This window comes from Hypanus sabinus, chromosome 9 (assembly GCF_030144855.1).
Source record: "Hypanus sabinus isolate sHypSab1 chromosome 9, sHypSab1.hap1, whole genome shotgun sequence".
Taxonomy (NCBI): Eukaryota; Metazoa; Chordata; class Chondrichthyes; order Myliobatiformes; family Dasyatidae; genus Hypanus; species Hypanus sabinus.
In genome coordinates this window covers 26,741,604-26,767,578 of record NC_082714.1, presented here as the reverse complement: position 1 = coordinate 26,767,578, position 25,975 = coordinate 26,741,604, and the positions used below count along the sequence as shown (strand labels likewise).

Genomic DNA, 25,975 nt, shown 5'->3' with positions numbered 1-25,975 from the left:
CCATGGGCTGTCGGACCTCCGTACGATCCCCAATTCCTCCATCCTCTTGAACTCCTCCTTCGCCAGGCGGAGCTTTTCCAGGGGGAGGCTTCGTGCGCGGGCGTGGAGGGGTGGTCCCTGGGTCGGGATGTCGTGCTGAACCCTGTGTCTGGGCATGGCTGCCATGAACTGCGGTGCCAGAGTCGATGGGAAGTCCGCCAGGATTCTGGTGAATCCATTGTCCGACAGCATGATGGAGTCCAGGTGTGGGACCAGCAACTTGGCTTCACCCGGGGAGAACGTCTGGAAAGGCTCGGCATGTACCAGTCTTTTCCCTTGCAAGTCGACCAGCAGGCTGTGAGCTCACAGTAAGTCAGCCCCTAGGAGTGGTTGGGCCACTGCGGCCAGTGTGAAGTCTCACATGAACCAGCTGGCGCCGAACTGCAGCTGCACTGTGCGGGTGCCGTAGGTCCGTATTGTGCTGCCATTTGTGGCCCTCAGGGTGGGTGCTGGCTTCCTGTTGCGGGTGTCATACCCCGTCGGGGGCAAGACGCTGATTTCCGCTCTGGTGTCGACCAAGAAGCGGCGTCCCGACTGTTTGTCCCAGATGTACAAGAGGCTGTCCTGGTGGCCAGCCGAAATAGTCATTAGCGGCAGCTGGCCCTGGCCCTTGCAGGGCAGGCGACAATGGCGGGCTCCTGTGCCCCACCACTGGTGGTAGAAACACCACTGTTCACTGTCCTCCTCACTCCTGTCTCTGTGCTCTGTGCGCCCCCCTGCCGGGCCCGGTCTGGTCCACTGTTGGGCTCGTGGCCTGGTAATCTGACTGACGGACGCCATGCTCTCCCTCTTGGCTTTCCACAGCACATCTGCCCGGGCCACCACCTTCCGGGGGTCATTGAAATCTGCGTCGGCCAGCAGCAGATGCATGTCCTCGGGCAGTCGCTTTAGGAACGCTTGCTCGAACATGAGGCAGGGCTTGTGTCCATCAGCCAGGGCCAGCATTTCGTTCATCAATGCGGACGGCAGTCTGTCTCCCAAACCGTCCAGGTGAAGCAGGCGGGCACCCCGCTCACGCTGTGAGAGGCCAAAGGTCCCAATGAGCAGCGCTTTGAATGCTACATATTTGCCTTCTTCTGGGGGTGACTGTATGAAATCCGCAACCTGGGCAGCCGTCTCCTGGTCAAGGGTGCTCACCACGTGATAGTAACGCGTGGAATCAGAGGATATCTGCTGAATCTGGAACTGGGCTTCTGCTTGGCTAAACCACACGCATGGTCGCAGCGTCCAGAAAGTTGGCAGTTTTAGCGAAACTGCGTGAACAGATGAAGAGTCGGTCATCTTTGGTCCAAATCTCATTTGAACCGGCGGGGTCACCAATGTAGCGATGTACTACATACAGAGCTAGAGACGACACGCAGTCGGGTAAGTCGTTTCGAGACTAGTTTACTCAAACTTCGAGGCGCTGGCATTTAATCCCTAGCGCCCGCCCTCTCCGGGCGGAAATGACTTCAGAGGTGCATTACCAAAGTCTCCCCCCGCGTGCTGGGTATTTGTGAGCCGGTTCGCCTGCACAGAAAGTGGGTCGCCGCAATTACATATTTTTGAATAGACTCCTGGAAATATTAAACCTCTTCTCCATCCCCAAGAAAAATACTATCGATGCCTTTTCTATTTTTAATGAACACCTTACAAATTCACTTCTAGCTGGAGCTAATTGTTGACATATTTACTGATTGATAGAAGCCAAGGGCAAAACACTGTTGATCATTTAAAAATAATGCTTTTCAATAAAAGATCATCACCTTTTGAGACTAAGGCAGGAGTGGCAAACACGCCGCTGGGTCCTTTGCAGAGTAGTGGGGTTGAAGGCATCATTGTGGAGGCTTGCATTGTTGCATTTTCAGTCTCCAAGGAGGGATTTGAGGGTTTTCTGACAGATGCAGGTTTTTGTTGTACTGCCAATTCTTGCCTCAGATCTGGAAGCAAATCATTGTTAATGCAAAAACCTTCTAACACTACTTTCTCCCCCCCCCCCCTCCCCAAGTTAGTGAACTTTTAAACATTTAATTGTACATCCAAATGAAAATAAACAATTACCTCTTGCTTCATCTTTCAGTCTTTGAACAGACACCAGAAGGTTTTCTTTCTCATCTAGTTCACTCTCCAGGAATGCATTTCTCTCAATGGCCTGGTTCAAACGTTGCTCAAAGTCCTCTAGGGACATAATAGTTGCTCTATAGTAAAAAGGATAAAACACTAGTATCACAAAGATATTCAAGATAAATCACTGTACCAGGTGTTACAAATTTTTAAAAAAACACCAAGATTGAATGTTACAATTTGAAATTTAACCAGGATTTCAATAAAATGTAAACTTAGATTTGCAAGCTGCTCTTTTCAGGGTAAAAAGATACTATACTGCAATTTAAATTTTCCTAAAAGCCACCAAAACCAATATTTCTTAAATCACTGTGAAATTGTTTTAAACACTGTTGACCTAGTGGCATGAAACTTAAATGTTCTTTTCATAATTCAGTTCCTCTTCTGACATTTAACATTTCTTTAAAAACATTCCCACCATTAGTGAATGTGTTGTAAAATACCAATCTGCAAATTAACTGTTATTCAGTATATTATCAACCAAAAGTGGCAATGCTTATTACTCTACATAAATGTGCACCAAATACAAACTGGATTTACAATTCTTAGAAGTGAGGATCTGAAAACAAACATTAATATTATTACCATTTATATAGAAAACCTAAAGGAGCCCTGTATCTAGACACAGCTACTAAAGCTACACATTTTAAAGCTACACATTTTAAGCTAGATTCCAACGAAGTATTGCTTCCAGTTAGGGAAAAAAGCCATTAGCTGTTAAATTAGGCTCATTATATAAAAAAAATTAACCTTCATCCCCCAGTAATTGAAGTTTTCAATCCTACAAAATTTCAGTCAGCAAATCAGTACAAAATTTGGCCCTTTGCCATCAAAAGTAAAAACTGCAAATTAAAAATAAACAGTGGAAATATTCAACCATTAAGTTACTGCTTATGGAGAGAGCAACAGAAGTAACATAAGTGCTTCTTTCCAAATGATGCAGTCCGGAAAGTGATTCCAACATAGGCAGAATTTATTTTGATGTTTGAATTCAGGAAGAGCACATTTAACAAAGTCATCACCCGAGTGCAAGGAAATACAAAGCAGATGTACATTCTGTCATGTATATACTAATAACAAAAATAGTACTTTACTCCTGTTTTCTAAATGAGGAGCAAATTCAGAAATTGAAGTTGCAAAGAGACTGAGTCCCAATTCAGGATTCCCTGAAGATCAACTTGTAGGATAAGTTAGTAGCAAGGAAGGCAAAGCTATTGAGAGGACTGGAATATGAAAGTAAGAATGTAATGCTGAGGTGTTACAAGGCATTGTCCAGATCACGTTTGAGTATTATGAGGTCCAAAACTGCTCATATTCAAGGATGTGCTGGCATTGGAGAGAGTCCAGAGGTTTCCAAGAATGATTTCGGGATGAAAGGAGGAGCTTTTGATGGCTCCAAGACTGTACTCACTGTTTCAGAAGAATGAGTCGGGGTGGGGGGTGGGGGGGGGGTGGAATCTCAATTAAACCTACTAAGAATTGAAAGGCCTAGATAGAGTGGATGTGGAGAGGATGTTTTCAGTAGTGGGAGAGTCTAGGACTAGAGGGCACAGACTCAGAATAAAAGGCTGTCCATTTAGAACAGATACGAGAAGGAAATTCTTTAGCCAGAGGGTGGTGAATCTGTGGAATTTATTGCCACTGACAGTTGAGGAGACCAAGTGACTGAGTACATTTAAAGCAGTTGATTGAATCTTGATTAGTCAAGGCAAAGGTTATGGGATGGAGGCAGGAAAATGGGGTTCAGAGGGATAATAAAACAGAATCAGTCTGCCAAGTAGCCCAATTCTGTTTCTACGGCTTATCAGGATGTACTCAATTTGTCCAAATTTTAGATTTCTCTCCTCCTCTTCCCCCCACCAATACAACCCTGAACATAATTTTCCTTCTCAATGACAGACAAACCTCCTTAGTACTAATGACCACAAGATTTGGAGCAGAATTACACCTTCCAGTCTGCTCTACCATTCAGTCAAGGTTGTCTTTTTCCACCCGTCAAGTTAATTCTCTAATCTTCTCCCCATAACCTTCAACAATCAAGAACCTATTAACCTCTGCATTAAATACACCAAATCGCTTAGTCTCTACAAATCTCTGGCATTGAATTTCACCAGCTGAAAAAAATCCTCATCTCAGTTCTAAAACGAGACAACTCTTATTCTGAGACTGTGTCCTTGGGTTCCAGACTCACCTACTAAAGGAAACATTCCCTCCACTCCAGGAGCTTCATTAGTCAGCAGCATTCAATAAAATTCCACCCCATTCTTCAAAATTCCATTGAGTACAGGCCCAGATCTATCAAATACTCTTCAGTGGTCATTATACCTGCTGAACTTCTTTTGATGGACAGGAATAGCAGAGGAAAATAAATATCAAGACATTTATGTTCATGTTAAGTTTGGCCATTTAAGTGTTTTATATTAAATATATTAAATAGATTTTAATATCCCTACTTTAGCATTTATTTTGCTTAATTTTAGTTTAACAATACCTTAAGATCTTTTGAATCTGATTCAGAAGTCTTCAACAGTTGGATATAGCAATGCTTAGCCAACTATCAAAAACCTCAGCATCTGTGGAGTAGATTAATTTCATGTCTCAGTAGTATTTGCAATACAAACACCCTGATTTCATTGAACACCAGCTACATTTTTTGAGAGATACTTGCACATTTCTCCAAAATATACATGTTAGAACTACAAACAACCTCTTCCCCAACCTCTACCAAATCCTTTCGGCAAGGACCACAGCACTACATTACCCTGCCTTTATCAATGCCCTTTCTCCCCTTAATCAGTTTGCAATCAAAATTTACACTGCCTCTCTTCATTTCTTATGATGATCCAATGGTTTGGAGATTGCAGTTTCCAGTCGTGTTTGTCATCAGCAATCCAAAGATTATTAGATCATAGGAGGTACAATTATGCAACTTTACAGAATTCTTTGTATAACATGCAAGTATACATAGAACATCACTGGGCACCATTCCCACCAATATGCCCAAATTGTCCACTTCTCTTTCACATTAGCCCAAGCACAATAGTAGACCAACAAATTTGCTTTCAAAATAATATTGCCACCAAATCCTCATTCCTGTACATTATCCATGACTTTAAGGATCTATTGATATGTTTGAAATATATTCAATACTGCAGTATTCACAACACTTGGAAAAAAGGAATAAAACAAGATGAAAGAAATTTCTGATCTCACAAATAGTTGAGACTTTATCTTCAGGATATGGCCCAAATTCTAATCTCTGCAGCTATTATAAACTGATCTTAAATTCACTTCAAATCTGTTCCACAATATAACTATATAATATTCAATATAGTCATTCATTGAGAAGATACCTTTTTGCTCTTTCCAAATCATCATTGGCTTGTTCTAGTTCTCTGATGTATTTCTGCAGTTGGTCTTTAACTGCAGTAGTTTCAGTAAGTTCATCTTGCAGCAAACTAATTCGCTTATAATTCTCCGTGTGATGTTCTTCTAGCTTTTCCTGAAATTAAATATGAAAATTAAATATCACTATAAATAATGACATACCACATTATACCAATTTGGGCAAAAAAAAGTTCCCCCTTCAGAGTGAATTTTTCTTTTGACCAAAATAATCAACTAACCCAGTTTACATTTCAGACTAACATTCTTACAAACAGAGCTACTCCAGTACTTCCAACAAAAATACTTTATACTTCAGATTTCTAGCATCTACAGGTCTTTGAACATCCAGAAGAGCTCTTAAGTACTTCTACCACCCAAGAAAATACCCTAATACTTATCCATTGTTTCTTTAATGGATGGAGGAGAAAGAAAAAACCTCAAGTTGATGGGGCAATAGATTGCAATCATCTTTATTGAATTAAATTATGTTGAAGACTCAAATGAATTTATGAATATAAACTTGACAGGAAAACACCAGATATTCCTCCATTCTCATATCATACAATCTGACAGGATTTTCAACTCGGACCAACAAATCAAAGTTTGAAAAGGAAGTGATTCAATTCTGGATAGGAAAACGTAAAGAAAGTGATACAAGATGCAATATATCATAGCTTGCTGAGGGAGGAGGAAGCCGAAACCTCAACCATAATTCAAAATCTAAAGATTCAAAGGTGGTGCCTAACATCAGGAAAATCACAAGTGTTACACCCTTGTTCAATAAAAGGGCATTATGTCACTTTATGGACATACTATGTACACAAGTTATCTTATGTATTTATATTTATTGAGTTCTTTGGTGTTGCTTTGGATTTGGAGTAACAATTTTTCTCTCATTTACACTTGTGAACTGGAAATTACATTGCACAATCTTGAATCAGAATCAATACAGCAACCATACCCCAGTCAGTTTAATCCCCAGTGAAATTAGTTCTACAAAGAGTTAGCAACAGAAACAATACACACATGGTTTGATTAAAGAAAGCCAACATTCATTTATGAAATACAAATACCATCTAACTAGATAGTTCCAAGTAATGCAGTAGTCAGCACAGCACTCAGGGTGGAATTCAGAGTTTAATCCCAGCATCCTCTACAAGGAGTCTATGCATACCCTCCTGTGTAATGCATTTTTTTCCTCCAGTTTTCTCCCATAGTCTAAAGACGCACCAGGTAGGTTGACTGGCCATTGTAAATTGTCCCGTGATTAGGGAAGGGTTAAATCGGGGTCATTGAGGGGTGTGGTTCGAGGGGTCTATTCTGCATTTTATCTCCGTATAAAATTGATGTTTTTGACACAAAGGCAGCTCATGGTATCTCTAAAGTTGCAAACATGAATAAAAAAATGTTCACATCAAGATGTAAGCTGCTGGAATAAAAATGGGCCATAGCAGCAGTTTTCAAAAAAAAACTGATTTATAAATAGAAGCAAATAGGTTATTTATTGATTGATGTAAATAGTAAAGTTTGTGATTTGTTCCAAGACTACTTTTGTATTAAAACGTGGGTGCACCAGGTACAATATCCAAGTTTGCAGACGATATAGAACATGGAGGCAATGCTGAACCATGTGAGTGGTGGGAAAATATGCAGAAATTTTAAAGGCAGACTGGTGGTGTAAATCGAAATGTGGTGGACGACATTCAAGCATGTGAAATGTGAATCATCAGTTTAGCAGGAAGAATTTTTTTTAAAATGGTATATCAAAAAAGAGATCTGGGAGAAGATGATTGTTGTGAAGTAGCTATTAAAGCAAACAGGATCCTGATTGGAATACAGGAGCAGGCAGGTCATAATGAACATTTATACACTGGTTTGGATACAACTTGAGTACCAGGTTAGTTTTGAGCATCACACTTGGAGGGATGAAGACCTGTGCTTTTGTGTATGGGATTGTTCTTCTCAAAACAAGACTACAATGGGATTTAAAATAACGAAGATAAAACTATTTCCATTGAAGTGTTCAAGTATCAGGAGACAGAATGCAAAAGAATCTAAAAAGTGATATTTTCAAATGCAGCAAATAGTTAAGGCCAGAAATATACTCCCGGGGGTCGTACTGGGGAAGATCCCCAACCTGGAGAGGAACTGGCAAGATAGCTCAAAAGCCAATACATACTCAATTTGCCAAATGGCTTCCTTCCATGTTGTAACCATTCTGTGACTGTTCAGAGCCGATTCCTTACTGAGAATGCCAGGCAATTTCAGAGTGCTTTTGCTCTCCTGCTCAACTCAAGAGAAAGTAGTGTGGCACACAGCCAAGCAGAGCTCAGCAGCACCTTTTAGACTTCAAAGAATTGCACAGCTTATTAGCACTTAGACTGAAAAATCCAAACCCATGATCTCTCATTTGCTCTTTCCCACTTAACTGATGTCTGCTGCCAACAAGTTCCAATGCAAAAAAGCTACCAGCAAACAAGCAAATGTAACTGCAAAGATTTGCAAAGATTTTAATGAAAGAGCAATCAAACAAATCTCATGCATAGCCACAGAAGACAGGTTTGAAAAATCAAAGTTGAAATTGACCTGAGTAGCCAAAGTGTTCTTGCCCAACTTTAAGCAAATTCAATTAAGTGGATTTATTATATTTAAGGTTTTACCCCAGAATTAGGTAATAAGCTTAAGTAAATAGGTGCAAATAGCACCTGTTTACAATCCTCATGGCAATGGCATATAGTCTTAAATTAATTTGATTAGAAATTGTGGGATTAGTGAAAATGGATGGGTGGACTTGGGCCACACTGTATAATAACTACCTTTCAGCAATGTTTCAGGACAATTCCCAAACTAGTTCCAAGAATAGCAAATAGAAAACAATTTTATTAAAAGGCTTGAATTTTATTTTTTAATTGGATTTGTGTTTGCAGCAATTAGAACAGTGATGACCAATATAACATTTAACAAGTGCACAACTTCAAATGGGAATTAGTTTTTTTTTTACTTTAGTCAAGATATCAGTATTAAACATGATTAGAAGTCTAACAACATTCTCTTCGTACATAAAGTGCATGAAGCAAAAATCCATAGAAATTAGTTTGATATTTTTTCAAAATCAAAGTCAAAAGCAGTCCCCCCCCCCCCCCCCCCCCCACCCATGTGTTTTTAGCTTGTGTGCTGAGAATGGGTTCGGAGGCATGTTCCTTGTGTAAGATGCAGGAACTCCGAGACCTTCAGTCTCCCCGATATCCACATCTGCATGAAATTCACCAGGCTGCAGCTCCTTAGAGATTGTGTTAAGCAACTGGAGCTGCATCTGGATGGCCTTTGGCTCGTGAGGATAAGGAAGTGATAGGCAGAGGTGACTACCTCCCTGTAGCTCCCAAGCTGCAGGAGACAGGTACCTGGATGACTGTTCGGAGAGGGAAAGAATGGGAATAGGCAGCTAAAGAAGAGTACCCTGTAGCCATTCCCCTCAATAAGTATACCATTTTGGATATTTCTGGGGGAAGACAACCTACCCATGGGAGCTACAGTGACTGGGTCTCTGTAGCTCAGAAGGGAAGGGGAGAATAAGAGGCAGCAGTGATGGGTGACTCCATAGTTAGAGAAGAAAGCAGATGCTGTGGATGTGAAAGAGACACATAGATTGTATGTTGCCTCCCAGGTGCCAAGTCAGGGATGTCTTGGATCGAGTTCATGGCATTCTAAAAAGATAGGATGAGCAACCAGAAGTTGTGGTACATATTGATGCCAATGACATGGATACGAAAGGGAGGAGGTCCTGAAGAAAATAAGGAGTTAGACATAGAGCTGAAAAGCCGGACCTCCAGGGTAGTAATTTCAGGATTGCTACCTATGCCACGCACCACTGACTGCAAGAATATAGTTATTTGACAGATCAATGAGTGGCTGAGGAATTGGTGCAGGGGGCAGGGTTATAGATTTCTGGGTCACTGGGATCTCTTCTAGGGGAAGGTATGACAAAAAGGACGTGTTACTCCTGAACCAAAGGGAGAGCCAATAATCCTTGAGGGCAGTTTTGCTAGAACCATTGGACAGGGTGCCAAGGACCAGAATGCTAGGGCTGAGGATGGGGCAGTTGGTATGAAAGTCAATGCATTGTGTAGTGAGACTGAGGAAGAGCAGGCAGATGATAGGGCAAAATTGCAGTCAGTGGGATGAATTTAAGTGCAACATGAGACAAGTTTAAAAAGGGTGATGAATAAAGGACTGAAGGCATTATATTTGAATATGTGCAGTATATGGAATAAGGTAGATGATCTTGTAGCGCAGTTAAGAGATTGACTGGTATGATTTTAAACAAGTTTACAAGTCATGGGGGATTTCATATAGATAGATTGGGAAAATTAGGCTGGTGCTGGACTCCAAGAGGGAGAATTTCTAGATTTCTAGAATGCTATGAGATGGCTTTTCAGTGTAGCTTGTAGTTGAGCCCACCTAGTGGGGGGGGGGGGGGGGGGGGGCAGGGGAGAGAAGAGGAGAGAAAAGAGGTGGGGTGGCTTGGGTGTTCTGCAATGAACCAGAATTGATTAGAGCTCAAGGTAAAAGAATGCTTAGGGGAAAGTGATCATAACATGATTGAACTCGCACTGAAACTTGAGGAACCAAAATCAGATTGAAACAATTTGCACAGCATAGGATATATCCATGCCAAAGAGGAAGTAGTATTTTAAAAGGCAAGATGACAACCATGCCCAACAAGTCAAAGCCAACATAGAAGCAAAAGTGGATATATAATAGAGCAAAACTTAGTGGGCAGTTAGAGGATTGGGAAGCTTTAAGATACCAACAGAAGGCAACTAAAGAAGTCATTAAGGTAAAGATGGAATATGAGAGTAAGGTAGCCAATAATGTTAAAGAGGATACCAAAAGTTTCTTTGGATATATAGTGTAAAAGAGAGGAAAGAGTGGCTATCAGACTGGATAGAAAGTAATGAGGAACAATGACATATCAAAAAATTGACAAAGTATTTTGCATCAGTCTTCACTATGGAAAGCACTAGTAGTATAGTGGAAGTTCCGGGCATTGGGGCATGAAATGTGTGAAGTTGTGGCGACCCACTTCCCAGCGCACTCGAACCGGCTCACAAAGTGGCGCATGCTGGCATTGAGGCCAGTCCCAAAAAGGGCGCCAAGTCTGCTTCACCAGCAAGGGGAAAAGCCCGCGCACGGGACGGGACTGTGAATACGCGCCCCCTACAGCATTCCCGCCCAGGGAGGGCGGGAACAGGAAGGCTTTAAAGCGAGGCCGAAGTTTGAATAAACCTTTTGCAACTGCAGCCCACCAACTACGTGTCGTTATTTCAGCGCTGCGTGTAGCACACCGCTACAAAGTTACCATTACTACAGAGAAGGTTCTTGGGAAACTGAAAGGTCCAAAGGTTGATAAGTCACCTGGACCACATGGTGTGCACTCCAGGGTTCTGAAAGATGGAGGCTGAAGAGATTGTGGAGGCATTAGTAATGCTATTTCAACAATCACTAGATTCTGGAATGGTTCCACAAGACAGGAAAATTGCAAATGTCGCTCCACTCTTCAAGAGAGAGGCAGAAGAAAGGAAACTATAGGCCAGTTAGTCTGGCTTCAGTGGTTGGGAAGATGTTGGAGTCAAGTGTTAAGGATCTAGTTTTGGGGTATTCAGCATGATTTCCTCAAGCGAAAAATCTTGCCTGACAAACCTGTTGGAATCATTTGAAGAAATAACAAACAGGATAGAGAAAGGAGAATTGTTTGATATTGCGTATTGGATTTTCAGAAGGCCTTTGATGAGGTGCCACACATGAGGCGATTTAACAAGCTACAAGTCCATGGTATTACAGGAAGGATACTCGCATGGATAATGCAGTAGCTGATTGGCAGGAGGCAAAAAAAAGGGAATAAATGGAGTCTTTTCTGTTTGGCTGCCTGTAACTCGTGGTGTTCCACAGGGATCTGCGTTAGGACCGATTCTTTTTACGTCATATGTCAATGATTTGGATGATGGAATTGATGGCTTTGTTGCAAAGTTTGCAGACATGAAGGTGGGTGGAGGGGTAGATAGTCTTGAAGAAATAGGGGGCTACAGAAGTACTTAGATTAGGTGAAAGGGCAAAGAATTGGCAAATGGTACAAGGGTCAGGAAGTGTACAGTTATACAATTTGAAGGAATGGAAGTGTTCACTGTTATGTACATACATAGAAATACAAAAAAATTGAGGCACAAATAGTCTTGGAGTCCTTGTGCACAATTCTCCAAAGGTTAATTTGCAGGTTGAGTCTGTGGTGAGGAAGGCAAATGCAATGTTAGCATTCATTTCAAGAGGACTAGAATATAAAAGCAAGGATGTAATGTTGAGACTTTATAAAGCACTGAGACCTCACTTGGAGTATTGAGAGCAGTTCTGGGCCCCTTATCTTAGAAAGTAAGTGCTGATACTGGAGAGAGTTAAAAGGAGATTCACGAAAATGATTCCAAGATTAAATGGCTTGTCATACAAAGAACACTTGATGGCTCTGGACATGTATTCACTGGAATTCAGAAAAATGAGGGGTGATCTAATTGAAAATTATTGAATGGTGAAAGGCCTTAATTGAGTAGATAAGGAGAAGATGTATCCTGTGGGTGAGAGTGTCTAAGACCGGAGGACACAGCCTCAATAGAGTGGTGTCCTTTTAGAATAGAGATGAGGAGGAATTTCTTTTGCTCGCAAGTGGTAAATCTGTAGAATTCATTGCCACAGGCAGCTGTGGAGGCCAAATCTTTGTATATTTAAGGTACAGATTGATCAGGGCATGAAGGGATAAGGAAGGAAGAGAGGAGACAGGGGCCAAGAAAAAATTATCAGCCAGGATGAAATGGCAGAGCAGACTCGATGCATTAAAGGACCCAAGTCTACCACTATATCTTATTGTCTTATGATGCTGTGAGCATCTGAGTTATGGCTGAAAGAAGATCATAGTTGGGAGCTTAATATCTAAGGATATACACTAAAGGACAGGCAGGTAGGTGGGGTGGCTCTGTTGGTAAACAGTGAAATGAAATCCTTAGGAAGAGGTGACACAAGATCAAAAGATGTAGAATCATGTGGGTAGAGTTAAGAAACAACAAGGATAAAAAGACCCAGATGGGAGTTGTATACAAGCTTCTGAACAGTAGCCAAGATACGAGATACAAATTAGAGCAGGAGATAGAAAAGGGCGATGTTGTGATAATCAAGTGGGACACCAACATGCAGGTTGACTGGGGGATAAAAATCAGGTTGGTGCTGGACCCCAAGGGAGGGAATTGGTGAAATGCCCATAAAATGGCTTTCTGGAGCAGAATGTGGCTGTGCCCAATAGGGGAATGGCAATTCTAGATTGAATATTATGTAATAACTTAGATTTGATTAGGGAACTTAAGGTAAAGGAATCCTTAGGAGCAATGATCATAACTGTGATAGAATTCACCCTGCAATTTGAGAAAAAGCTAAAGTTAAATGTATCAGTAGTGTAGTGGAGTAAAGGGAATTATAGGCATGAAAGAGGAGTTGGCCAAAGTTGATTGGAAAGTGACACTAGCAGGAATGACAACAGAACAGCAATGACTGGTGTTTCTGGGGTAAATTCAGAAGGTGCAGGAAAGACAAAGTATTCTCAAAGATGAGCCAATGGTAGCTGACATGGGAAGTCAAAGTCAGCATAAAAGCAAAAGAGACTACATAAATTGCAAAAATATTTTTGATTGCAAAAATAGTGAGAAGGTACAGTATTGTAGAGCTTTTGAAATCCAGCTGAAGGCAACTAAAGAGCCATAAAGAGAAAAGATGAAATGCGAAGGAAAGTTAGCCAATATATAAAATAACTTTTTATGCATCTTCGATATCTGAAAAAACAGATAAGAATGGATATAGGACTGCTGAAAAACAGCACTGGAGAGGTAGTAGTGGGAGCTAAAGAAATGGCAGATAAACTTAAGTATTTTGCATCACTGAGGAAGGCATGAGCAATATACCAGAAATTTGAGAGTGTCGGGACAGAAGTGAGTGTATTTGTTATTACTAAGGAGAAGGAGCTTGTAAAGTTAAAAAGGTCTAAAAGTAGTTAAGTCACCTGGACCAGATAGACTACACTCAGGGTTCTGAAAGAGGTAGCTGAAGAGATTGTGGAGGCATTAGTAATGATCTTTCAAGAATCACTAGGCTTTGTGAGACATTGGTCAGTCCGTACATGGAGTACTACGAGCCCTTTATCTAAAAGGACATGCTGGCATTGGAAAGGTTTCAGGAGGTTCACAAGAACTATCCTCGCAATGAAAGAGTTCTGTAAAGTGAAGGTGCTTTCAAAAACAAATTTAAGAAATGTACTACAAAAAGCAGTAAACAGTAAAAAAAAATCATATTTGGCGAGACCACCCTTTGCCTTTAAAACTGATGCAGAATGACCATCTTTGTCTTGTTGCTATGTTCACTCGTCATGGTACAAGAATGATTTGAATGCTAAACTGTCACATCCTTCATTTGGTTGTCCGTCACCTAGTTTGATTCCTTTCACATTTTGTTTCAGTTAATCAGTTTAGTTCTTTCACCTCATTCTGTCATTGATCATTAGCACCACTTTGCTAAATCATGCACTGGCTATATACCTGCAAAATAATCAAGTTTTTATTTGAAAAATGTTTTATTACTTAATGGTATTTTCTTTAATGAAATAAAGATTCTTCTAACATTTTTTTGGAAAAATTTTTGGAAATCTAATTGTACTCTTTCCTACAGATGTACTAATGCAGAAAACAAAAAAACATCTAAAACACTTTATATAAAAAAATCTAGGGTGTCCAGGACTTTTGCACAGTACTGTACGAGTTGATCTCTCTGAGCCTGTACTTGCTGCAATTCTCCAGGGGAATCTCATTGAAACCCATCAAATATTGAAAGGCCTAAATAAAGTGGATGTGGAGAGGCTTTTCCTACAGTTTTTTTTGGGGGGGGCAGAAAAGAGGCATCTAAGACTAGAGGGCACAGCCTCAAAATTCAACGACCTCCATTTAAAAAGATTAGGAGGAATTTCTGTAGCCAGTGGGTAGTAAATCTGTGGAATTCATTGTCACAGATGGCTGGTGAGGACTAGGTCATAGGATATGTTTAAAGCAGAGGTTAATAGATTCTAATTAGGTGTCAAGAGTTATGAGAAGGTGGGAGAATAGAATTGAGAAGGATAATAAATCAACCATGATAGAATGGCTGAGCAGATTCAAAAGGGCTGAATGGCCCAATTCTGTTCCTTTGTCTTATGGAGAGAACATAAAGCCTCAAACTAGTTTTACAAGTTCTAGTATAGACTACTGGAGGTTAATATTGATTCCAGCAATTAATTCTTTGTTTTCTTAATCAATTGTTTATATACCAGCCAAAATAACAGATGTCTTTATATTCCACTTTTTAAAAATTCTTAAAAGTTTGCCAGGAACAGTCTGTGAATTTTAGTACTTCAAATTATTTTTCTGTAAAAATGAAAAGATGCAACTAAAAGGCACATGTAAAATTTCAAAATGCTGAAAAGCATGCAAAATATTTGATTATACTGTATATCCAAAGACAAAAGTCAGTGAGAAAGTATACATAGTCAGTATTACTCAATTTTGAAACAGTCACTGTGAAAAGTTTGGTGCATAAATTCAATACCCACTTATAGTCACACTATGAGTAAATTCATTTACAGAGCAAACCTCGAGATCAGTCATGATCCGATCTTGTTCCAATTTAGCACTATGATAAAAATGAGCCCACCACAGTCAGCAGTGCTCATCTTGACCATGATCCTTGATGCTCAAAATGAATGCAAATGTCATTGGAATTCACACTTCCCAGTAAACACAATATATAGATTAAAAACTTGCAGGATTGACATGGAAAAGCATACTTATTAAACATCATGAGCAAGTTTTCTCTGCTAACAGAAAGAATCAATTGACTTGGCAATTATTGCCCAAATTAATACAAAATAAAGTTAGCAGCTAACCACCAATCTTCCAAGATTTCTTGTAAGTCACTAGAAATCAAAACCTACTCAGAAAAACAACTCTTTAAGTAGCTGAGTCTTTGCAAAACAGAACACATCAGGCAAAGTTACTTGATGCAATTATCATAGATCCCTATGTAGTGCTTGCAGTAAGAATTCCATACAGACCTTGGACCAATGATTAGTCATTAACCAACACCACACCAAACTTTATGTCAAGGATCAACTCTAATAATAACACTGCCAAGTGTTCTATGTACCAGCATTTTAAATGGTTATATTAAAACACATGAAACATTTACAAGGAGTTTTCTCACCAACACACCTTAAACAACTCAAGTTCCATACGGAGACGATTGTTGTCTGATAAAAGCTCACGATTTCTATTTTCAGCATGTTCAAGTTGAGTCTCCAATTCTGCTTCTAGCTCCCGACTTCCTTCCTGGAACTCCATCAGTTCTTCCCGCGTGTTCTGTGCACTAATAAAGTTTAAAAATGCCAGATTTAGTTTCAACAATATTCTTGAGATGTTTTCACTCAAATGCAAGAATCAGTAACAAATCTAGTGTGTAATTCTTTGATGCTTTACTTAATAACTTGCTGCAACAAGGAGTTTTTTTTTTAAAAAAGTTACTAAATTTATGAAGTTGAAATGAATTTTTTTAAAAATCAAATACCAAAAGGATTATGTCTATTGGGGTGAGATAAAACTTATGCAGGACAATTCATCAGTATAGACTTGTTAAGCCAAGCTGCCCAAACCTATATTGTAAATTCTATTAAATTCTTACTTCATTATATCTGCAAGCAATTTGTTAAATGGTTTGAGTGCCAACTGTAGGCAACATATTGGGTTTCTGGCAACATGTAGTTCAGAACATCCGAAGATCTCAAAAGTTTGTTTTGGAAAGCTACAAGCCAATAACGACTAACAATTGACTTAAATATTCAATAAACTAAGCCACAAATTGCACTTGACATTCTCAGAGAGGATCTGTACACTACTCTTACCAGTGTTGATATTTCTGAGCAAGTTCTTTCCAGTAAGTAATTTCCTCATCAACTGAATTGAAGTTACTTCGTTCTACGTCATCCATTGCAATCAGTTCAAACTTGCTGCCTAAAATCAAAAAAGTTAATTTCATATATACTTACTGAATTATACACTTAATTTTCATTGATTCTATTTCTGTTCTATTATGAATGTCTGCAAGAAAACAAATATCAAGGTATATATGATGACATAGGTACTTGGATAATATATTTGATAAATTAGGATTCCAAAGTAAATTTCTCATGCAAAGCAAGTTAAAAATCACAAAAACCTGAACATCTGAATTCTCAGTCTAGCAAGATAATTATGCAGTGATATTAAATAACACACTATTGTAGTTTTTTAAAAAATTTGAATTGAGCACAAGTGCACTGTCATTTGATTACAATTTATGAATACAGAAATTAAGGAGAACTATGGAGGAATCCCAATTAGAAGTGACAAGTCCATAGATAAGGATTTCAAATGAGATGTGAAATTACAAAATGTACAAGTGTTCAATCTGATTTGTGGAATAGGCATCAGGTTAGTTTGCTCATTAGATTATGAAAAGTAAATAGGATGGAGATATTTAGTGGAAGTAAAGAACACTTCAGCTGAAATAATCAGAATCAGTTTTATCATCACCAGCACGTGACATGAAATTTGTTAACTTAGCAGCAGCTCAATGCGATACATAATCTAGCAAAGAAATAAATAATAACAAACAAATTGATTATGTATATTGAATAGATTTTAAAAAGTGCAAAAACAGAAATACTGCATATTAAAAAGTGAGGTAGTGTCCAAGGGTTCAATGTCCATTTAGAAGTCAGATGGCAGATGGTAAGAAGCTGTACCTGAATTGCTGAGTGTGTGCCTTCAGGCTTCTGTACCTCCTACCTGATGGTAACAGTGAGAAAAGGGCATGCCCTTGGTGCTGGAGTTCCTTAATAATGGACGCTGCCTTTCTGAGACACTGCTCTCTAAAGATGTCCTAGATACTTGGTAGGCCAGTGCCCAAGATGGAGCTGACTAGATTTACAACCTTCTGCAGCTTCTTTCGGTCCTGTGCAGTAGCCCCTCCATACAGGACGGTAATAGCTGCTCCTCTGCCGGTTCTTGTACATAGTTAGTACAAGATCATAATTTTCAAGATTACAAGCATACAAAGTTAAAATCCTGAACCCTGGTTAACTAATTCATGTTATGTTTGTAAGATTTCTCAATCACCAGATGTTCCAGTCAGCTACAACACAGAAAATAATCAAGGTACATCCTGTCAACAAGAAACAGGACAAACAGGAAAATTATCCCCACCCACTAGTCTACTATTAATCCAAGTCACAGAAAGAATAATTCACAGCACAATCAAGCAACACTTGTTTAGCATCAACCTGCACACAGCTTAGTTTGGGTACCAGTCAGATCCTGACCTCATTAGAGCCTTGATCTATACATGGCATCACAATGGCATAGTGGTTAGTGCAACGCTATTAAACCTCGGGCCGGAGTTCAATTCTGGCTTCTTCTGTAAGAAAGCTTGTACATTCTTCCCACGAGTGTGGGTTTCCTCCAGGTGATTAATTGGTCACTGCAAATTGTCCTGTGATTAGGCTAGGGTTAAGTCCACGGGTTGCCGGACGGTGAGGTTCCATGATCCGAAGGGCCTATTCCTCGCTGTATCTCCAAATAAAAAAATTAAATAAATGGACAAGAGCTAGACTCCAGAAGTGAAGTGAAAGTAAATGACCTTGCCATCAAGATCAAGATGCCATTTGGACAAGGGTAGCATCAGGCTTTTGGCCAGACTAGGATCAAAGATAAACAGGGCAAAATCTCTGCTGGTTGTAATTGTACCTAGCAAAAAGATTATTATTGATGCAGCTGGAGGACAATCATCTTAACCACATGACACAAGACCATAAAACATAGGAGCAGAATTAGGCCATCTGGCCCATCAAGTCTGCTCCACCATTCAATCATGGCTGATCTTTTTTTACTATCTCCTCCTCAACCCCAGCTCCTGGCCTTCTCCCCATAACCTTTGATAGGTCCAGTCAAGAACCCAACAATCTCTGCCTTAAATACAGTACAGCCAACGACCTGGCCTCCACAGCTGCATGTGGTAACAAATTCACCCTTTTGGTGAAAGAAATTTCTGTTTTGAAAGGGTGTCCCTCTATCCTGAGGATGTACCCTCTTGTCCTAGACTCTTCTAGCATGGGAAACATCCTTTCCACATCTATTCTGTCCAGGCCTTTCAACATTCAAATGGTTTCAAGATTACCCCCCCCCCCAATCCTTCTGAATGCCAGTGAGTACAGACACAAAGCCAAATATTTCTTGTATGATATCTCTTTTATTCCTGGAATCATCCTTGTGAACCTCCTCTGAACCCTCTCCAATGCCAGCACATCTCTTTTAAGATGAGGAGCCCAAAACTGTTCACAATACTCAATGCGAGGCCTCACCAGTGCCTTATAAAGCCTCAGCATCACATCCTTGGTCTTGTATTCTAGACCTCTTGAAATGAATGCTAATATTGCCATTGCCTTCTTCACTACCAATTTGACGTGCAAGTTAACCTTTGGGGTGTTCTGCACAAGGACTCCCAAGTCCCTTTTCATCCCAGAATTTTGGATAGCTTCCCCATTTAGAAAATAGTCTGCACATTATTTCTACTACCGAAGTGCATGACCATGCATTTTCCAACATCGCATTTCATTTGCCACTTTCTTGCCCATGCTCTGTATCTGTCAAAGTCCTTCTGCATCCTACCCATTTCCTCAACACTATCTGCCCTTCCACCAATCTTCGTATCATCTGCAAACTTGGCAACAAAGCCATTTGTTAATCTGTTACAGGTTATCCATCCAAGATAGCGGCGCAATGCAGCTTGCAGCGGCCACTCCGGAGCCGATTATTTGTTATTTGTGAATCGGGGTGCCGTGCACAATCATAATTGGATGAAAAATGGATGTGGGAGCACAGAGGACCATCTGGAAATCTCCAGGAAGACCTTCATTGCTGCTGCTGTGAGGTCCAGGTCTCTGCTGGGAAGAACAGGCCCCTAGTCCTCGGGGTTACGTTGCTGATGGCCGTTGGCAGGGGCGTCTTAATACGCTCGGCAGAGGATGGTGCTCGGAGAAGGGGATGGTCGGAGGCTCAGAGGTTCGACGGACTTGGAGTCTGCTGCGGTCAGAGCGCTTTCATTGTGTGCTGTGTCTGCGTGGCAGAGTTGGGCGCCGCCGTGGAAGTCCATAGCGGGGGTATGCCCTTCTGCCGCCTGCGTGGGATGACAAGTCTATTGGGACCCTGAGGACTCGTGGAAACTGTGTGGTGGTATATTTTTGAACTTACACACTTTTAACATCTTTGGACTATTTTTACCATGCCCATGGTCTGTTTTTTTTAAAATCAATTACACTATTGTCTGCACTGTTGTAACTATATGTATAACTATGTGGTTTTGTGCAGGTCTTGTAGCTTTAGTTTTTGGTCTTGTTTTGTCCGGTGGGATTGGAGCTCCCTTCCGAGGAACGCGATATTAATACGCAGCAGCCTCTCCGGACTCTGGATTGGGGATTGCCAAACATTATGTGGATTTTCTGGTGTAGTCTGTTTTGTCATGTGCTTTTGTGATATCATTCTGGAGGAGTATTGTCTCTTTTTTTTAAAAAACTTCATTGCATTTGTGGTTTCTAAATGACTATAAACTGAATCTATTCCATGATCCAAATCATTTATACATCTCTGCAAGAGATCCTCAATGGAATATTCTGGGCCCAGCCATCTTCTGCTGCTTTTTCAATTACCTTCCTTCAATCATAAAGGCCAGAAGTAGGGATGTTAGCTGCTGATTACACAATACTTAGCACCATTTGTGACTCCAGTAACAAAGGAGTCTACATCGAAATACAGCAAGACCTGCACCATATCCAGGTCTGGTCTAAGAGGTGGCAAGTAAAAAAGTAGCTGCAGGAACAGGTAGAGGTGAGGAATCCCAGTGACCAACTCTCCAAAGCATGCACAACATCTACAAGTCAGGAGTGCCAGAGAACATCCTCCACTTGTCTGGACAAGAGCAGCTTCCATGGGCTCAACATCATACAAGACAGAACAGCCTTCTTGATGGAACTCTGCAACCATTCACTCACTACTACTAAACTACAGTTGCAGTTTGTACAGGGTGCACTGAAGTAACTCACCAAACCCACCACCTAGAAAGGCAAAAAACATACCAACACCATCAGTTGAAAACAGTCCTCCAACTGGCACACCATCCTGACTTGGAAGTATATTCCCATTTCTTCACCTTTGTTGGGTCTAATCCTTGGAACTAACTGCCTCCTTGGCAGAATTGTGGGTATACCTGCATCTCAAGTACTTCAACAGTTAAATGGGCAATTAAACACTGACTTAGCCAACAAGCCCACGTCCTTTGAAAGAAAACAAAATAATCCTGTTTTCATACCAAAGAGGATACCTTTAAATTCCCCCATTCTGTGCATCTACTCACCCGTTATACTTATCTAAGTGATCTTGAAATCTACCCAATTTCATATTGTCAGCTAACTTTAATCATTAAAACATTACATTTGATTATATTAGTCAAAAACAATACATTAGTCTTCTCCACCCAAAGCAAGTCTAGCCCCAATATCTGCAGTAGCCTATCAACCACTGCCCTAGACCCTGAAAAGCCCATTTATTCCCATCCTGTTTCATGAATGCCAATCAATTTGCATAGCAATTTGCATCAATTTACATTATCCTATGTGCTTTAATTTTAGACACTTATCCCACAGATCTTGCTTCATAGATTTAATCAAAGACTAAAAGGCCACACCAACTGGTTCACCACTTGTTACACATAATGCCGTACAAAACAAATAGAACAATTTCAATGAAGTCAGTGATTGAAGCTTTTAATGAATTAATAAATCCAGAACACTTGAAATACAAGACCTTAAACTAAAACAGTAAAGTATTCATTATCATAGACCCATTCCTATGCTAAAAACCCTTAAAATCTTACACTTTTAACTAGAGCAGGATGAAGAAAATATAACTTGTTTGATCAAAACAACATGACAGCTTGTTCATTATCACTATGGATGCCTTTGCTTTTTCATTTACAGCCTGTTGCCTCACTCCCTTGACATCATTCACTTATCCTATTCAACAACTTCAAAAGCCAGTTCGCACAGAATATTGCAGCCCAAGTCCCCCTGTAATTCCACTATCATTAGACTTTTTAAAAAAACTACATAGAGTTAGGAATCTTATCGCATTCACTCAGTGCTGAACACCTAATGTTACTGCCTGGTATTTTTCTTCCCATTCAGTGCTAGTTTTCATTTTTAAGGCATTTCATAATAGCAAATATTTTACTTAAAAAGCTTTTGTCAATGGAATTAACTTTGTATCTACCATACAATTAAACAAAAAAATATACCAGATCACATCCTAAATCATATGAACACATGTTTGAGTCGTTTAAATTGTCCACCATTAGGTCAATGACACCATTGACCCGCACAGAAACAGATCAGTCACTATTCCATATCTACAGTCAACATCACACAAAGTGCTGGACGAATTCAGCAGGCCAGGCAGTATCTATGAAGAAAGAGTAAATAAATAGTCGACGATTTGGGCCGAGACCCTGCATCAGGAATGCCCAGTCCTGTACTGAAGAAGGCTCTCGGCCCGAAAGGTCACCTGTTCGCTCTTTTCCATAGATGCTGCCTGACCTGCCGAGTTCCTCCAGCATTTGGAGTTGCTTTGGGTGTCCAGCATCTCGTTTTTCCACATTTAGCATTCTTGAAGCAAGATGAATGAAAAAAGCAAATTCTACACAAATAACAGACATCACTAGTGACTTTATTTTCCCCGTAGAAATGAAAGGGGGACATAACCAGCTATTAACCAATTAAAAACAAGTCACCCGCATAAATAGTAACTATTTCTATTCTAATAAGGACCAGGCTAACCGCAAAAAGTCCTTGTTGTAAATGGCCGTAAGGGTGCAATGCAGTCAGCACATCCGATTCTGATTATTCCACGTTGTACTAGTGAGTCCAAAAATATTAGATCATGGGATAGGCTTATTCACTTACCGGAAGGAAGCAAAAACCACTGAGAAATAAAAAATTACGGATTCAAATTTCTCACATCGCTACTAAGCAGGAACATATCCACAGATAAAAATCCAAAAAAATTGATTAAAAACAAAAGTTGGGGGAAGAGTTCCATATGAAAACCGACACGTGGCAAATTCCAGGGACATGGAGTCAGGGAATTCGGGTAGCTCATCTACAAGGATACTGCGATCGACTGGGCCGGAAACTGCGGCTGTCCTCAGGCTCGCAGTTAAAACCCAGCGGCTGCCCCTCTCACGTAACGTTGTGCTTTCACTTACACCCGCAGGCACCGGGTGGGGCACAGGAGCAGCGAAAGGCGGTGAGAATCGGGGACCGACTGGTGGATGACGCCAAGCCCCTCACCACTTCCGACCGGCCGCCGCCGCCGCCGCCGCCGCCTCAAGCGGAGCGCAGTGAGCAGAGTCAGACTCAGATCAGAGCCCAGAACCGATGCCGGCTGGGGCATTAGAAGGGGAGGTTGGTAACCGTTACTCACCGAATGCCCCTTACGTCGTCGTCGTCGTCGTCACCACCGCCGCCGCCCGTGTTGTCACCTCTGCCGCCTTGGAGCAGCTCTTTAAATCCAAACCATCACAACCAGGCAGCTCTCCAGCGCAATTGGCCGGTGGCTCCGGGCGACCCACCTCATACGCTGAGCAGTAGCCAATCACAGTGCGCAGTGGCGTCACGCACGACCTCCAAGCGGCGCCGTTCCCGCAGTCAGCTGCCTTTGTGAATGGCAGTTGCTCATGAGTGCTCGACCTTTATTCCAATCAGCTGAGCCTCCCACCTGTCTGCAGCCACTTTCAAAGAAACTCACTTCTGAAACGTTTACTGTTTAATTCCACTGCAAAGAGAATGCATTCGAATGTAGATCACTTCCTTCCAAAATATGATACAATTTCTTTTTCTCGCTAATTTAGTATGTTGTACTTTCAGGCATCTTACTGGAGTTTTGTCTTGCTTTCAAAATAACAGCCGGTTTCCACGCAACAATCATTGTCGGACAATAATTTCCGTGTAAACGCGGACTATGGGAATGCACGTTATTTCCACACGATGTAGTCAATGCTGCTCAGTCATTCGATAGGCTCCGGGTTGTGCCATCAGCTCGCTTCATTAAAGCGATGCTTTTCCACGCTGTGCCACACGAAATTTTTGAATAAATCGCATGCTTTTTGACGCATTTCTAAACAGTATAGTCTGTGTCATTCAAAATGAAAAAAAATCATTTCCATTCTCAGCACTCTGTTTCAAAAAGTCTTTATTCAATTTAAGAACACTTAGTCGAAAACATCTCTCCATGAAAGATGGGATAGTTAACGAAGAAGAAACCCATTCAGTTAATTATGGCCGAAAGCTGTTCTACCATGATCGCCGACTTCTATTTAAAACATTTTTATAAATCTATGTAATAGGGAAATAAATCCTAAATGTACCTTTCACTATTTGATCCTGTGGCCTAATTTAATTTGAAGTAAACTTTAAATTTGCCATTTTTATATCTTTTTTTTAATCTTTGAACATTCAAGCTATCATTTTTGCAACAGGAATAAGTCACTTACCAATGAGTACATAATTTAGTAAGTTTCACCACGCAATCAATCCAGCACTCTGTAAACTTTTAAAAGCAAAACTGAGAAAAATATACTAGCAGCTTGTGATAACAATGTAATCAAAAACAAATCAACCAATTGTGAAACAATGTAATCATGCAAAATACTCGCGATTTGTTGAGAAAGGGTATTCATATTGATTCCAAATTGAATACTGTACTGTATTTCCAACATTGTTTCCAAACAGAAGAGATTTGAAATTGCTTTTTAAAAAAACTGCATTTTCCCAATGCCTTAATTTAGATGCCCTGGCAATATTTAAATCATTGCACCTGTCTAACAACTTCCATAGTTTTCCATAATTTCCAGGTGGTGCTCAGTTATGGGGGGCAAACATCTCTACCCGTGGCTGCAGAAATGCCTTAGTTGATCGATTACCTTCTCCACAAACTTAGAACCCGTGATAATCATACAGTATTGTTTCGCAGTTCACCAGTTGAAGCAGTGCATGTGCATTAGCTAGTATAAGTAATATAACTTGAAAAGACTGAAAAACTGGGAACATTTACACTAGCCTTTGACAATAGTGGCCATTTTTAATGAGAATAAGATCATCTCCCTTTAACGTTCTATGCCATTAATAAATAAAATAATCAGCTTGATTAATACATCAGAAATTTAATTCCAATAGTCATAGGGTGGTGTAGTGGTTAGCATATGCTTTCCAGTATAGGTGATCTGGGTTCAATTCCCACTGTTGCCTGTAAGAAGTTTGTGCATTCTCCCCATGACCATGTGGGTTCCCTCCGAGCGCTCCGGTTTCTTCCCACAGCCCAAAGATATACCTGTTGGTAGATTAATCAGTCATCGTAAATTGTCCTGTGATTATACTAGGATTAAAATGGAGGACTGCTGGTTGGCATAGCTCAAAGGACTAGAAGGGCCTATACTGCCCTGCGTATCAATAAAATAAATAAATAAATTAGAGCAAGCCGAAGAATGGGGATTCTTTGGAGTAATAGTTGTACAGCATGGAAGCAGGTCTTCAGCTCAACTTGATCTACGCTAACCAGGTTGACCACCTGAGCTAGTCACCTGCTCATATTTGGCACATATCTCTCTCCAAACCTTTTCTATCTATGTACCTGTCAAAATATCTTTGAAATGTTGTACCAGTCTCTGTCACTTCTTCTGGCAGCTCGCTTTGTACACTACATTCATCACCTCTGTGTGGAAACAGTTGCCCTTTAGATCCCCTTGAAATCTTTCCACGCTCACCTTAAACCTAAACCCTCTGGTTTTAGGCTTGCAGGAGAAGTGACCCCTGATGATATGATAAATGACCCCTATCCACATCCCTCATGATTTTATAAAACATTATTGCTGTCCCATGCTCTCTATATAACTCAATTAGATTTGTTGTCACCAACATCATGAAATATGTTGTTTGTGGCAGCAATACAGTGCAAGGTATAAAAATTACTACAAATATTAAAAGTATAGTGCAAAAGAGGAATAAGCAGCTCCAATAATATCCTCATACATTTTTTTCATTCTTTCCAGTTTAATGACATCCTTCATATAGCTCGGCAATCAGAACTGCACAGCAACATCTTGTATGGCTATAACATAATGACCCAACTTGTATACTCAGTGCCCTGACTGAAGGTTAGTCTGCCAAAAGCCTTCTTTCACCAGTCAACCTGTT

At 40.5% G+C, this 25,975-nt stretch overlaps 1 protein-coding gene across 5 annotated transcripts in view; it reads right to left on the bottom strand.

Annotated features, from left to right (window-relative positions):
• nde1 (nudE neurodevelopment protein 1) overlaps positions 1–25,630 on the bottom strand; it is a 75,378-nt gene extending 49,748 nt beyond the window's left edge. For 2 of the 5 annotated variants that reach the window (XM_059979362.1, XM_059979363.1), the window contains exons 1-6: positions 23,208–25,629; positions 16,541–16,649; positions 15,855–16,008; positions 5,496–5,644; positions 2,080–2,216; positions 1,785–1,958 (exon numbers count right to left, since the gene is read on the bottom strand). In XM_059979362.1, the coding sequence (XP_059835345.1) occupies positions 1,785–1,958; positions 2,080–2,216; positions 5,496–5,644; positions 15,855–16,008; positions 16,541–16,626 (700 nt within the window). In that variant the 5' untranslated portion in view covers positions 16,627–16,649; positions 23,208–25,629. Of the gene's footprint in view, positions 1–1,784; positions 1,959–2,079; positions 2,217–5,495; positions 5,645–15,854; positions 16,009–16,540; positions 16,650–22,561; positions 22,620–22,687 lie in introns of those variants that run through there. The other 3 variants (XM_059979364.1, XM_059979361.1, XM_059979365.1) reach the window with 3 other exon arrangements.
• Positions 25,631–25,975: the final 345 nt, after the last annotated feature.